This window comes from Lacerta agilis, chromosome 2 (assembly GCF_009819535.1).
Source record: "Lacerta agilis isolate rLacAgi1 chromosome 2, rLacAgi1.pri, whole genome shotgun sequence".
Classification (NCBI taxonomy): domain Eukaryota; kingdom Metazoa; phylum Chordata; class Lepidosauria; order Squamata; family Lacertidae; genus Lacerta; species Lacerta agilis.
Genome location: NC_046313.1, coordinates 58,138,003 through 58,153,853, shown reverse-complemented (window position 1 = coordinate 58,153,853; position 15,851 = coordinate 58,138,003). Strand labels below are relative to the sequence as shown.

Below are 15,851 nucleotides of genomic sequence, written 5' to 3'. Positions count from 1 at the left end.
AAGTCTCTCAGCCCCACTCACCTCACAGAGTGTTTGTTGTGGGGGAGGAAGGGAAAGGAGAATGTTAGCCACTTTGAGACTCCTTCGGGTAGTGATAAAGCGGGGTATCAAATCCAAACTCTTCTTCTTCTTCTATTGATTTTTATCCTGCCTTACTTTGAACTGGACAGTAAGTTAGAAAAAAGTAAGCAAATAAAGAAAGATAAATTAGCATGAAGTAGAAACAGAGCCAAAAAGTATAACATCCTTGATGTAGTTTTGACCACTGGAGACATATTCATGAATGCTCTCTGCACCCTTATTTAATTACAGGTCTTGATACAGCCAGAAGAAAACACAAGGAGCAGTAGTATTTGCAGATATTTCTGAGCTGTCTTATTCCTTTATTTCAGCAGCTGGAATTTTAATGTTTCCAAGGCCGAATGCCGATTTCAGTCTTATGGAGCTATTCCAGAAGCACTCCAGTGATTTTGTTGAATCTTTGCTGAGCATTACCTTGCTAGTGCTGAAAACAGAATGTGGCTTCTCTGTTTTAGTCATCGAGTCATTGTAAGGAAATTGCTATAACTTTATAATGAGCAGCACTGATATTTAATCTTGGTGCTTTTCAGACATTATTCTTGGTACAAACAACCCTGGGACAACTATGGAAGCAGCGAAGGAAAGAATTCATCATAGGCAAGGCGGCATTCCCACAATAGCCAACACCTTCTCTGCTGCGCCAATGTGCTTGTCACACCTGTTATGCCACTTGTTGTAATATAAAACCTGGCTGCACCACAAGGTGTGTTTTCCTGCATCAAAAAACATTAATCCAGCTTGGAGAATTGCACTGTGAGGTGGGTCATGGTGCTGTTTCTTGGCCCTGGTTGATAATTGGTGAGAAGCATAGGATGTGAGTGGTGCACACATATAATCTGAATTCCCTTGTCATCTTCCAAAAAATCTAGAATTTCTTGCAGCGGTTACGGGTGCAGAAATGGGAAAATAAAGCAATGCAGGACTCTGACATATAGCCTTAAAAAACGACACATGCACGAACCAGTGCCCCATGGTTCAGAAAACTATATATTTAAATTAAGTTACCATGTTAATTGAGAAAGGTGAGTGGAAGCTGGCAGAGGACTCAGGCATATAAGGCCAATAAACAGAAATGAAAAGAAAACCAGTGTTTTTCTATCTGTGTCATTCAAGCTCTATCTTGAGTCCCTCTGAAAATTGCTGATGTGATGTCATTGACAACACTCCTCTCAAGCATGTGAGACAAAGCTGGGGTTCAGACTCAAGTTCCTTCAGTTCAAGATTAAAATTTTTAAAAAAAACAGCCAGCCATGCTTGAAGGTTGATTTTTGTGCTCTGATTCTGATGAAAGATGAAAGATTTGTGGGAGAATGAAAAAAGGATTTGTGGAAATGCTGTGTTTATTGAATTGTGGAGCAGAGATTGCACCAAGTACGCGTTTCAGTCTGAGCTGTCTGTTGTTACTGCTCACTGTTGCTGCCCCATACTTCCTTAATATCCAGTGGCCCCATTGGCCTTCATTGTTGCGGTTTATTTAATGGTTTATACCAGGGGTATTCAACCTTTTTCTATCTACCGCCCACTGATGCATCTTTCTTGATGGTAAAATTTCCTTCTTGCCCACCAGTGCTCGATGGAAGGAGGATTCAGCTTGTGCCGTAGAACCCCCTACCGCCATAGCTGTCAACTTTTCCCTTTTCTTGCGAGGAATCCTATTCGGAATAAGGGAATTTCCCTTTAAAAAAGGGGGAAGTTGACAGCTATGCCTACCACCCACCTATAATCCTGAAAAGCCCACTGGTAGGCAGTAGGGACCAGGTTGACACCCCCTGGTTTATAAAGTGGTGGGCATCAGTAAGGCACATTTGGGAGAGAGACAAGGCTGTAGGCAGAAGTGGCAACAAAAACAAGGCACCAGCACCAGTCTTATGGATAATTGCCAAGAAAAAACGATCTAAGAGTCTTGTGGCACCTTTAAAGACTAATACATGTATGGTGGCACATGCTTTTTTGGTCTCAAGCCACAAAACATATGTGGCAGATATATAAAGGAGAAGGTGCAATTACGATGAGCGTAATTAGAGCATAAATATTTGTTAAATAGGCACAACTTGGACTGCAGCAGATTGGTGAACATCGCTGAAATGGCTGTATTCACAACTGTAGGTGGGCAGGGAACCATTTGTTAGATACAGTCATTGAAAGCACAGATATCCTGGCTTTGGGAAGCTAATTAACCTATGCAGTGTGATAAAAACTGCTTGGTCTTGAAGTGAAATAATCAAATAGAAAATATGTGGTGTGTTTTATTTTATTTTTAATACAGCACACCTTAGGATTATTCCACAGTTAGCTCACCTATGAATGCATAGCCTCTTCAGTATAGCATATGCTTCCCTCTCTCCTCCAGTAACCAATTGCATTCAACCCGAACAAACTGCATTTTATTTTCCAAGCGAGTTTCACATACCCCTGGGTAACAAATTATGGACTTTTTTTGTCAAAGCTGGTTTTTTTTTTTTTAAATCCTGTTCAGTTGTAGGGTGCTAGACCTTCCTGCTTTTCTGTGTGGATCTGCTTTTGTTTTTATATCTAGAGGGCTAAGTTGTTTCATTATTACTTTCTACTTACTTTGCAATTTTTAAAGCCCATAACAGCATTATGTTCTCCTTTTAAACCAATACACAAAACTACTCTAGGAAATAATATGTATATATTCCTAGCATGTAAATAAAATGGAAAGGGTGGAAGACGACTGACTGAACTCATGCTGATGTTGCAGCCCACCTGACTTGGTAGGATAGGATTGGAGTTGATGAGCCTGGAGATGCCAGTAGACATTTATGGCTCAACAGTGGGTATACTGAGGGGGGCATACAGGCCTGAATAATGGGGAAGGGGCATAATAGGCGCCCATTAGACAATGCTGTCCAATTACTCATCCAAAAGTCTCAGTTAAGCCAGTGGAATTTAGCCATGCATAACTGTTGGTGGGGTTAAGTCCATGAAGCTTCGCATAGAGTCTAGTTCTTTCAAATAATCTTTGCCGACGTCAATCAATTCAAGCATCCCTTTGCTGCAGGAAGCTGCCGAGTCCTTGACAATCTTGGCACAGATATTTGGAAAAGAGAGGAGGGGAGTCTAATCAGGGAAGGAAGACAGTAGAAATACTTTTTGCTGGCAAATCTCTTGCAGGCTGCCTTGCCATCAGATCTCAGGGCAAGCTCTTTGCATGAGCATTTGCAGTTAGCATTGCTTTTCCATACCACCCGTATCCTTAGTATAGCCGCCCCACTGCCCTGGCACTGCTCCCTTGTATGGCCTCCCATAGATATCCTGTTCTCAGTAGGTAAAATCAAGCAGCAGCTGAAATGGGTGTTGGCATCTTACTCACTTGCCAGTCTTTCTGCCCCATCTCAGCAGTACATCACACTAAATCTTTTGCCAGGTAGGTTGCCCTCATCTGGGCAGGCCCTTTCTCCTCCTCATCCATGCCATATTTGCTGCAGTGACCTTAATGGTCCCATTAAAATTAAAAGGCTACAACTATGGATGGATCATGTTTTCAGTTTGTATCAACTGCTTGTTCACATTTGGAGGGAAATATCTACTGTGCCTTATCATAAAAGGTCTCCAGCAGAAGTACTTGGGGTGGGGTGGGAAGGCATTATGATATGGAACCCATCCTGAATGGTTTTGTCTCACTGCCGAGATTTAAATGTGAAACAATAGGGGTTTTCTTTTGTCTGAACATGGAAGTCCTTTTCAGGCCACATTTGATCAGCATTCATGCACTGTTTTGCAAACTTGGTTACCATCAGGTGCAGAAATCTGAAGCAAAATTACATTTCAGGTTGACATTTCCTTGCCCTAATAGTTAAAAATAAATAAATGAAATCAAACTCTGCCTTCTCACTTCAGTGCTTGTTAATCATTTTGGCTGGTTTTGCCCTGTTGTCTTTCTTCTTGTGTTGAATGTGGAATCTATCTAAATTACATTGGGAAGTTGCACGACGGGGCTTTACAATTCAGTTACCTTGCTGCTTATATATCATCAGAGCGGAACTCAATTAGCTGTGTCAAATTTTGTTCGTGAACATGTTTGCAACAAAAAGATGCTTGGGACCCTCCCTGAAATGTTTACCAGGAACATCCCCAGAAAGTTGGCCTACCCTGTTCTATATTTTTTGAATTTTCGGTTAAAAAAAAAAAAGTATTTTGAAAGGTGTCAAGGCTGTAACTCAGTGGCAGAGCAGGTTTAAGGTGCTGGTTTTGACCTTTAAAGCCCTATGCGGTTTAGGACCCTCATATTTAAGGGACCGCCTCTCCTGGTATGTCCCATGTAGGACCTTAAGGTCCTCAAATAATAATCTTTTGGAGGTCCCGAGCAACAAAGACATTAGGTTGGCCTCAACTAGGGCCAGGGCCTTCTCAATATTGGCCCCGACTTGGTGGAACAGCCTATCACAAGAGACCAGGGCCCTGCGGGATTTGGCATCTTTCCGCAGGGCCTGCAAGACGGAGCTGTTCCACCTGGCCTTTGGGTTGGTTTCTGTTTAATATTTATGCTTCATCTTTTATTGGTGGGATATTTTGAAATTGAGACCTGCAGTTTTAATTGAATTTTTAAATTTGTATTTTAATCTGTTATTTTAAATTGATCGTTTTTATGTTTCTTGCTGTGATTTTAATTGATGTTAGCCGCCCTGAGCCCGGTTTTCTGGCTGGGAAGGGCGGGGTATAAATAAAATTATTATTATTATTTATTATTATTACCAGCACCTCCATTTGGTAGCATTCTTCCATTGTAGGGGTGTTCTGATCCCGACTCCCTCTCCTCCCGTATATTTGGATCCCAGTCCTTGTTAATTAGATTCCAGGAGAAATCCCTTCAGTCAGATGCTTCACTGTTGTCCTTCCTTGTCAAGCTGAGACACTGATGTTGTATCTAATAAAGAATTCACCTTGCCTGCTCTCTGCATCCTAACTGCTCTCTGGGGAGTGCTAAAGTGTGCTTAAGCATATTGTAAAGTCTTACTCAAAATGTCTGCTGCTGCATGGGCAGTAATCTGAAATGTTCAATCTTTGCCCTGTCACTTCAGGCTGGCATGATTCGCACAGACAAGGACGAGTTCTTCATTGAACCTCTGCAGAAGGGGAAGCAGGAGGAGGAGGAAGAGGAAGGGAGGACCCACGTGGTGTATCGCAGGGCAGCGGCCAAGAAAACGCTTCCTAGTGAGCACCCAGATACCCAGCATAGAGGTAAGGCTGAGATGTTAATGACAAGTGATGTTTAAAGCGCAGCTAAAAGCATGCGTCCAATGGCCAGTATAATTGTTAATCTATTTGTGTCTTTGATGGGAGAAATTCCTTCTCTCTCCATTCTGTGTTTCAGCTTTTTACTGTTTGGAAGATTTGCAGGAACTGGGGGTTGGGGGATATGAGTCAAAGTTAAATTAGTATGGCAGCAACCAGCATCTTCCTGAACAGACTTTTTATTCTTTCATTGTTGGAAATAGGCAGCGTAGGCCAGTCATGAAATGGTTGAGCAGTGGAGACCTTTACAGTTGGAAGGAAAAATGCAGATCCACATTATATAAACTGGCATGGCATACTGCAGAGTAGGGGTGTTGAGGTCTGTGCCTGTTAGCACATGCTCATGTAGCAGTCAGTGATGCTTTATATGAGCAAGAATCACCGCTGATTGAGTGTTTTGTATCACCAGCACAACCTTATTCAGTGGGTGCTGTTCATACATTGCACTGTCAAGTGGTGTGTGTGTGTGTGTGTGTGTGCGCACACACACACACACACACACACACACATATACATGGACGCGGGTGGCGCTGTGGTCTAAACCACTGAGCCTCTTGGGCTTGCTGATTCAAATCCACGCAGCAAGCAAGCTCCTGTTGCTCTGTCCCAGCTCCTGCCAACCTAGCAGTTTGAAAGCATGCCAGTGCAAGTAGATAAATAGGTACCGCTGCGGCGTGAAGGTAAACAGCATTTCCGTACACTCTGGCACTCGGCATGGTCCTCTGTGCACCAATAGTGGCTTAGTCATGCTTGCCACATGACCTGGAAAACTGACGGTGGCCAAATGCCGGCTCCCTCGGCCTGAAAGCGAGATGAGCGCCGCAACCCCATAGTCGCCTTTGACTGGACTTAACCATCCATTCTGATTAAGGACTTTCTCCCTTGCATGCCATCCTGCTGCTGGTGGATGTTCATGGTCAGACTGGAAAGGTGTCAAGCAGCAGACAGTGAGAGACCAGAGTGGTGTAGTATCTTGAAAAGGTGCTATAGCTCATTGGTAGAGCACATGCTTTTCATGCGTAAGGTCCCATGTTCAGTCCCTAGTGTCTGCACTTGAAAGGATTAGAGAGCAGGGGGAAAGACTTCCTTCTGCTGCCGCCAGTGAGATTAGATAATATTGAGCTAGGCTGATAATAGAATCTAGAATTTTTGAGTTGGAGTTGAGTTAGTCATCTAGTCCAGCCCCTTTCAATGAAGGAATATTTTGCCCATTGTGGGGCTCAAACCCATGGCCCTTAGATTAAGAGTCTCGTGTTCTATCAACTGAGCTATCCCAGCCATGAATAAACTGACCTGGTGTGAAGCAGCTTCCTATGTTCTGCTAGGAAAAGGGAGTTTTGTGGAACATGTTGGGCAGCATCCTTTCTGTTATTTTAGGATCAGAATCACCTGTTGCACAGGAGAAGAATCACTAATGAAAAAAGCCACCATGGTGCTGAGTGCATAGTCCCAATGAGCAACTGTTGCTCACCAGGGAAAGAAGGTGAAGTGATGATGGGGAACAAAGATGAAAGGGCACACAGCATCAGGACAATGGGAAGCCTATCACCAACCAGTGCCAGTAGAGTTGATGACATTGTACAGTTGTGCATTATTCAGGAATCATAGGCTGTGGAAGGTGTTAGAGCTGAGATGGGAGAATTGAACTGTTTTTGAACTTGTGCTTCCCATCTGAACTGTTAGGGCTCTTCTTTCCCTTCCTGATCACTGTAGGTATACTGGCCACAATCTGTAAGTGGGGAGAGGAGGGGGGCAATAGGGTATTGGGTTAAGCATTGCCAGCCATGCAGTTCCAGTGCTTCTAAATAGAAATTGGGTGCTTTTTCATTTGCAGTTGCAAGGAGAGTTTTCAGGAGTGCCAGTGTGATTCTGTGATTTGTTTTGGGTGCTTTGGGAGCAGTTGCCCTTATTGGCGCTTGCCATTTCCTTTCCCCTGGGCCCAGTTAATATATTCAGCCAGCGGCAAAATCTTGTAGTGCAGTGAAGGAGTGGCATGAGCCCCCTCACCTGTATCTCGCAGACACACAAGCATCAAGTTGCACAAAAATTATATTTGTATGGTTTATTCCCCCAAGGAAGATGAGGAGCCACTGCAGAAATGGGGGCTTCAACCAATCAATCTGTTGCATGGGGAAAATCAATATTTCATGGGGGTTTATCAGGAACGTGTCGGTGCATCTTCTCTCCCATGCTACTTCAGCCCCAGCCCCTAGTGAATCAATAAACTGCTATTGTGGTGCTGAGTAACTGCTGGTAAGAGCAATACACTGACTAACTTGAATCTGTGCAAAGAGCACAGCACTCTGCAGGGCCATATACCTGGGCTGCCCATGTAACCGGCACATATCTTAAGTTGCTGAAATTCCTCTGATGTAGATTGCTGCGTTAATAATGTGTTTACACAGATTACTTCAGTGTTGGAAAAATATTTAATTGGCACATATTTTCCCTTGAAACAAAAGAGCCTGAATATGGTTCACACCTTATGGCACTACTTTTTTTAAAAACTTAATGTTAAAATAAATATTCCTTAGCAAATAGTAGTTACCCAAATTTAAAAAATTCATTCAGATATGGCTGCCGTATGCTCACTCAAGATTAATACCCCTTGGCAGCCATGGCTCTGAAAAGGAGTGAAATACATGACAGAGGGCGCAGCTCACCCTATTTTGAAGATACTTGAAATTAACGCTCATGTAGAAACCTACTGTTGACCAAATTCAAGGGGCTGTCAGTCACACAGGGTTGACATTTTCATTGAACTATCTGCCATGTCATTCACCACCAGCTCAGACTCCAGCAGTGAAATGAAAGTCATCTAATTTCCTGAATTTTGAGGTCTACATTTTCTGATGTGGTTGTACCTGATAAATTAGTTGAAATGTGTCTGTGGCCTTGAAATTATCGGGTAAATGAAGAGTTAAACTCATGGCACATGGGAACCAGAACTTGGCTGGTAGTGATGAATCTCAAAATATTTTAAGGAATCTTGCTCTTTACTGTGATAAAGAGCAAAGCTATGCCTTTTCCATGACAACCATATTGCTCATTTTTTGTGTGTGCTGTCTTTTGCATCCCATTCTTAATAGTGCAGTTGTATCAATCACCATGCTTTTATGGGTTGTCCCATTAATTTTATTTCAACTAAGACAGCATTGCTGAAGAAAGGCCAGTTTACGAACAACCTTCAGGTTAGGGCATCAGGCACCTTACTTGGGAAAACATCTCTCAAAAATAGTAGCCTAATATGTGTGGGGGGTAGGCTACTCTTATTTGCAGCAATCTTTATGAGCGTTATTCTCTGACCCATATTCTACTGGGCCCCTACATTCCATGGTACACAAAACTGTTCCATCTGTTGCACAGAATTTGGACTCCCTCAAAACACTAGGCACATCAAGAGAACCTTTCCCATCAATTTTTAAAAGAGATTTATCCTTTTAAAGAAATGGAATGTGCTTGGAGAAAACATATGCTAATAGGATGGCGCAAGATTGTGTCAGGCTGGAGATAATTTCAACTTTAATCAAAATGTTTTATGAGTTTCAGGAGAAAAGGAAATGCATCTTGGCAGGGCAATCTGTATTTGGTTTAATGATTGTAAGAGGCTAAAGGATATAAAATTTCCAGCATTTCTCACACAACACTACTTTATTAATGGACCAGGGAAATTAGAGTTTCCTGTTCCAACAAGCACCATTATTAATGGTGCTTCCACAACATTGATACATTAGTATCTAGTGTGACAATATATGGAAGCATAAAGTGGAAAATTATTTGTAAGGAGGATTTGCAGTGATATGTTGCTGGTGGGGACATGAAGAGCTTTAATTATTTTTAGCACTTTACAGCCAGAACAATTGATTATTTTATATTTATGATTATAACTGCAAAATCGTGCTAATATCTAGCTACGAAAAGGAAACCAGTAATTTAAGTGCATGTGTGCGACACACACACACACACTGCAGGGAACTTGAACTGACTAAGGAAGAAAAATTAAGTAGTCACAGCTGGTGATGAAGGGACAGGAAGCCACTAACTAGTCACTTAAGAAAAGCAAAAAGGAAGCTGTTACTTAAAGTGCCAGTAGCCCTGAAAGCCACAGCAACACTTTGAGACTGTTCCTGACACTTGTCTGGTGCTGCATTTGTGATTTAAAAAAGAAAAGAAAAAGATTGCCATTAATTAGATGTGAAAGAAGACAGGAGGGCACCACTGATAATGGGAAATGCAATCATTTGGCAACAATGTATTCTGTAGAAACTGGGTGATTAAAGAATTTCCATGACAGACTAACCATCTGGTATGGAAGCAAGCTAAGGCCTTTCTTTATTTGTTGCCCATTACTTATGAATATGGAGATCATAGGAACTTGAAGAAGAAAGCCCCTTGTATCTCGCCGTCTGGTTCAGGAGGTCACTTGATTAATGCTAAGGTCCTCCAGTTTGGTAAGATAAATCGGGAATCATAAAGATAGTAGACCAACTTTCATTTCAGGACTGTTATAGGACAAATGGCTGCATGCCATTTGTTCTTGTTCCTGTCTGATCTAAGCAGCCACTGCTGGTTTTAGCAGTTCTTCCAAAGAAAAACATCTGGAGAAAACAACCAATATGGCCGTTTAATTTTCAGTTTCCTTTCGAAACATTAAAACATGAGAGAAATAAGCAGAAATCGCTGCTGCTAGACATCAGTCCAGCCTTTTTGAAAGCAATGGTTCTTCATTTGCTCTGGCAGAGATCACCCATAGCCAGAACGCAGAAGTAACTTTGCTTTTAAAGAAAAGGCATGGCCATTCAGACGTGGGTACTGGTGTCCTGCAGCAGTAATGATGCCTGAGCATTCTGCTCTCCCAGAGTAGAGAAGACAATGAACCATGACATTATGGGGTCACATGGTCACTCCAGGAAGAAGAGTAGTCCATGAGCAGACACGGGGCTTTCATAAAAGCTTTGAAGTCCAAAAATGACCTCTCAAACAGCTTGTTATCTTTACAATCAGTGGCGTAGGAAGGGCAGGGAGTAGGGGGCGGTCTGCCCCGTGTTCCAGGGGAGGGGGGTGACACTCCCTGGCCCATCCCGCCACTCCCCCGCCGCCCGGCATCCCATCTGTGCTTCTTTACGGACAGACGGGGCAGCCCCACAAACCGCCGATCACTCACTGGCTCATGGGGCTGCCCCGTCCGTAAAGCAGCATGGCCAGGGCAGCCCCACAAGCCACCGCTCGCTCGCTGCCTCGTCGCGGGAGCAGCAGCACCATCCCGGTTGCACTACGCATGCCTGGAAATTCTGGGCATGTGTATTGCATCTGAGTCGGTGCTGCTGCTCCTGTGGCGACTGAGCGAGCCAGCGAGCGAGCAGCGGATTGTGGGGCTGCCCCATCCATAAAGCAGCATGGTCAGGGCAGCCCCACAAGTTGCTTGGTCACCAGAAATGCGTATTGCATCCAAGTCGGCGCTGCTGCTCCCGTGGTGACCGAGCGAGCCGGTGACCAAGCGGCGGATCATGGGGCTGCCCCGTCCGTGAAGCAGCACAGACGGGGCTGCCTCATGACCCGCCACTCGCTCGTCGGTTCACCGCAGGAGCAGCAGTGCTGGCCCGGGTGCACTACGCATGCCCAGAAATTACGGGCATGCGCAGTGCATCCGCCGTGCGTTGTGACGTCACAACGCATGCGTCGTCATGCCCCGCCCCCAGGGGGGTGCCTCCGCTTCACCGCCCCGGGCGGCAAAGAATCAAGATAAACCCACCATACTCTGGATGCCATCATATTCATTGAGAGCTCCAATTCCATAGCTCATTGAACAATTGAGGTCTCTCAGTTAACATTTGGACTTGGGAGAGTTGCTTCTCAAGAACATGATTTCAACAGTTGTTTTTACCAGTAGATGGCTGGCTTTCATGGCAGTTACAAACATACAAAATGGCCTTGTAGCCAGTAGCTATTGGCATCGCTGGATGGTGCTGGTGTGGGGCAGGGCAGCAGGGAGATCAGGCCTGTGTGGGTGCAGTAGCAGGAGCACAATGGCGCATCACCTTCTCCCACCAAACCACACCATGGTCCAGGTAAGCTGCAGTGATGCTGGTTTCGGGAGGGTGGCTCTACCCCACCTCACTGTCTGCAACTGCTCACAGCAAGTTAGACCGTCAGTTCCTCTAGCCCAGTATTGTTGGGTCTGGTTGGCAGTGGGTTTCTGAGGTTTCAGTCAGATGGTTTTCATAGCTCCAGCTACCTGTTCCCTTTTAAACTAGAGACACTAGGGGGTTAACCTGATACATTCTGCATGCAAAGCATGTGCTTTACCATTCAGCTATGGCCCCTCCCCTGAAGAATAACTGAAGTGATTGAAGGAGAGGGCCTGTTACTCAAATTGGATTAGTCCTCATATAACTTTGGACAACGCTGTCTTGTGGTACAACACTGTCTTTCGGTTGATATGTGTGTGACCACTATATTAATGGATTTCATTATAGTTTGATATATAGCCAAACTAAGCAGTCATTTCTAAATCTGGTGTTAAATATATGACACCATGTTTTCATGTGGAGGAAAACAAGTTGCTGCAAAGTTATAAAAATTGAGACAACTTTCTGTAGATCCCAAAGATGTTTGAGGTGAATAACTCTTTCATCAAAGTCTCTCAGCCTGACAAATGCTATTGATTTTTCTAAAGTATGTACATTACTTTTAAGAAACCAATGCATATGTTTTACTTAAAATGTATATTTCTCTGGAATTCCTGAAATTACTTACAAAATTGGCCAGAGGGCTGGCTGCTGGCCATTCTAATTTAAAGAAACTCCGCCAGTTACCTTTAAAAATGAATTGTTCCATTAGAAAACCGACATTTCCTCAAATCCAGTCAATATTTCCCTTTCAGTGCTTACCCCTGGTGATTAATGAGAGTTCTCTTATTGTGCACTCAGTAAGACAGCAGGGACAATATTTTTTTGTATATTTCCTGTATTGTATGTGTATGATAAATACATCTGTCTTTCTCCTGCCTTCACTCCTCCTCCTCCTCCTCCTGCCTCCTCTGAATTTCAGTTTGCAGATTCACAGAGCTTTCTCAGGGATGAGACGGATTGTGAATTTTGCTGTGATTCAGCTCCCCTGAATAAGAATCAGGGTTATGCACTTCTGAGGAAATGAGTCTCAAGGGATTGTTAGGCCAACGGCTGTCACTATTGCTAACCACCAAGGTGGCTGATGAAGCTTCTTTCCCTAAAAAATAAATAGAAGCTTTGAAGCGGTTTTGTCACCAGACTTTGGATATATCACAGGGGTTCTATTCTCATAGTTCAGATAATGTGGCAAGATGGATTGAGCCTTTCACTGCTTGCTTATTTGTTTTTTATCCTTTCATGCGTGCTGTTAAAACTCAGTTTGAAGAGCTCTTTCTTCCCCATTTAAGAAATAATAATTTAATACCTGAGCAAACTTAACTTTGTCCACAAAACCTATGAATAAATGTATTCTAGAAAAATGGAATTCTGTCTGGGCAATAGATGGTGAGCATTCAGTCATATCTTAATAATGAGGCATTCACATATTTGGTGAATATACATACCTGGCTTGACATTTTTACCTGTTATGCATTAAGTACTTCGAGTGGCTAGCTCTACCCTTGCTTGTAAACAAAAGGAAAGAAACACAAGAGAGGTGATCATAGAGCATGGATGGAAAGTTGGAGTCCATTATAAAATGTATGTTTTCACAAGCTGATTATGCAACAAAGTCTGCATCTTTACTCACCATTTTTGGTTGATTTGTAAGGTTTATTGGTATTAGACTTTAATTAAGATCTAAGCTTTGGTTTGTTGCAATAAAAAATATTATTTAAACCCAGGTCTGTTGGGGGAATTCAGTGCACTTCAGCTTCCCTGGTGAATGGTAATAGTAATAATATTAATGATGATGATGAAGCCGACTAAACATGAATTAGAGCACAACATTGTGCCTTATATGTGAATATCTTTGCAACCTTAAGTAGCCTGGTCGAACTCTTTAGGGTGGTCTATTTATCTTTTACCAGCTTTGGTAGATGTGAACTTCAGTGAGTATCTGCTATGACGTTTTGGCTAGGCTGTTTGAAGGCAAAGGGTTTTTTTTGCCTCTGCATTGACCTTGACCCTGTTAGTATAGCAGATCTAGAGATGTGTCCAATGCCCAACCTGATTTGATGTGGGATCAGTTTCAGTTGATGAGACCAGATATTGTGGACAAGTTGCTTGCAAATAAACAGGTGACCTCATGCTTTGGGGACTCCTGCCCCTCATGGCTGATTAAAGTTCTTATTTTTATTATGTATTTTGTGTTTTTTTATATTGCAATATTATGTTGTGAACCACTTTGAAATCTATGAATATAGAGTGGTATACAAACAAACAAACAAACAAACAAACAAACAAACAATTGTTAGTTTGATGGGAGAAGTATTGACTGTGTGGGTACAGGGCACAGTGAATGTGTCTCTATACTGGCCCTGGTTGCCTTAAAAAAGGTGGCATTCCTTAAAAAAAGCTCACCTTGTGGTATTTGACACCTACTTCCCAGTCACTAATACCTCCTCTTTGGGGAAAGTGGTTGAGAAACCACAATATGGGTGGTTTATACATTATTTCAGTGGGATTTAAACCCTACCGTGTGTGTTTAGGATTGTGGCCTTTATGCTATATGACAGTTCATATATACTTTCTTCACTAGGAAAACCATAAGTACGTGGAGATATTGTATCACTTATATATCATGCATTGAACTTTGTAACACCATGAAGTATTTATAATATATAAATTATTTGACTTGGTTTGGCAACTCCGTGGTATTTCTGGAATAGAATCCAATGCAGTATTTGCAATAATTTGCGCTGGAGAGTCTAGACAAATTTCCATCCAGCTTTATATAAAAAAGTCCTTTAAAAATCAAATTAATAGCATTTGCCAGTTGAAATATTTCTCAGTTTAGGCCAGGCATAGGCAACCTTCGGCTCTCCAGATGTTTTGGCCTACAACTCCCATGATCCCTAGCTAACAGGACCAGTGGTCAGGGATGATGGGAATTGTAGTCGAAACATCTGGAGAGCCGAAGGTTGCCTATGTCTGGTTTAGGCCTATTCATGAAGCAAAAAAAAGGATGGCTGTTTCAACCATAATCATAATTTTCCCTCATCATGTGCTATTTTACATGTTACATTCCTAGAGAGTTTTGTGGGTTTTTAATGCATACACACAGCCATTAGCATTGTAGCCCAATAAACAATGAGGTGTAAGACAAAACCAATAGGGACGAGTGAGTCGTTAAATCCTCAAGCAAATCCTTAAATGCTCTAGTTTTATTTTCTGCTGTTGCTTGCAAGAAGAAGAGCCACGTGCAAGGTCTTAAGTGATGCAAAAATTAATAAGATAGTCCAGCTGGTTTTGAGTATTCTCAGCTGTGCGTTTGTTTGCAGAAGATATGCTGCCTGGAGACCCGCCTAGAAAAAGACCTTTTTGATGTACTGTTGGTGTCTCTGCTTGGCTAGCGATGGAGGTGGTGATGGTTGCAGGGTCAGTGTGATCTGAGGCTTACGTGCAGGATGAGGATTGAGGATTTATGACCAGTTCAGCTGCTTCCATTGGCTTTGGGGGAGAGCAAATAACCACAAGTAATTGTTTTGTTGCTAATAAACACTTCACTAATAAAATGGCTTTGGAGTTCCATGTATTTTTTTGATTTCACTACTTCATGCTTCAAGTTGGGGCTGGCCACATAAGGATCTTAGGTTGGCCTGTGCTATTTAACAGCAACAAAACTTCTGCTTTGGCATCCTGGGATGCCTCTTTGATCTAGGTGGCAGCACCAAGCCAGACTTCGGAGGAGGAGGAAAACTGCCCAGATTAATAATTTAGGGATGCTCTTGTATACATGTAACACCTTCTTCTTGCGTCGACACCCACCCTCCCCTCCCCCAATACTACACAATGCTGAATGTCCTTTTTCTGCCAGCTGCATGCCGTATTTGTTTGCTCTGCAATACCCTTTGCTCCAGTGGTTTCTGAAGCAGGTGTGTTAGCGAAATAAGCGTGCACGAGATTCCTTTAGTGAGGAAAGCAAATCAAAATTTAATTCTATGCTTAATCTCACAGCAGAACTGGTTGTGCTGAGTGTTGAATAGCTACAGCTCAAACACATTTTGCAATCCTTAGCAGTTGAAAAAGAGACGGAGAGGAAGCAGTGTCAGCATTTTCTGATCAGACAACCAAGGCACAATGCAGTTGGGGCCACATTAGCTGTGACACTAAGCATGTCATTGGCAGCCATGTTAGTTGAATGAAAATTAATAGGTAGGGGAAGTCCCTGGGAGTTCCCCACCCTCCAACACACACATCAGCTATTAGCCCCAGAAAAGAAGCTATCTAAAAGTAAATGCTGACCCACGGGGTATGTGTCAATTGAAACCATGGGAGGGGGAGAAAGGGATTCTCCCTTCTCTCTCATGCCCTCACACATAATAGCTTGCTACTGTTATATTT

The 15,851-nt window shown here is 42.9% G+C and overlaps 1 protein-coding gene across 1 annotated transcript in view; it reads left to right on the top strand.

The window, feature by feature from the left end:
* The window catches only part of ADAMTS2 (ADAM metallopeptidase with thrombospondin type 1 motif 2), a 218,852-nt gene that overhangs the window by 89,782 nt on the left and 113,219 nt on the right, over positions 1–15,851 (top strand). The window contains 1 exon segment of the mRNA XM_033140238.1: positions 5,124–5,283. Coding sequence (XP_032996129.1) covers positions 5,124–5,283 — 160 coding nt within the window.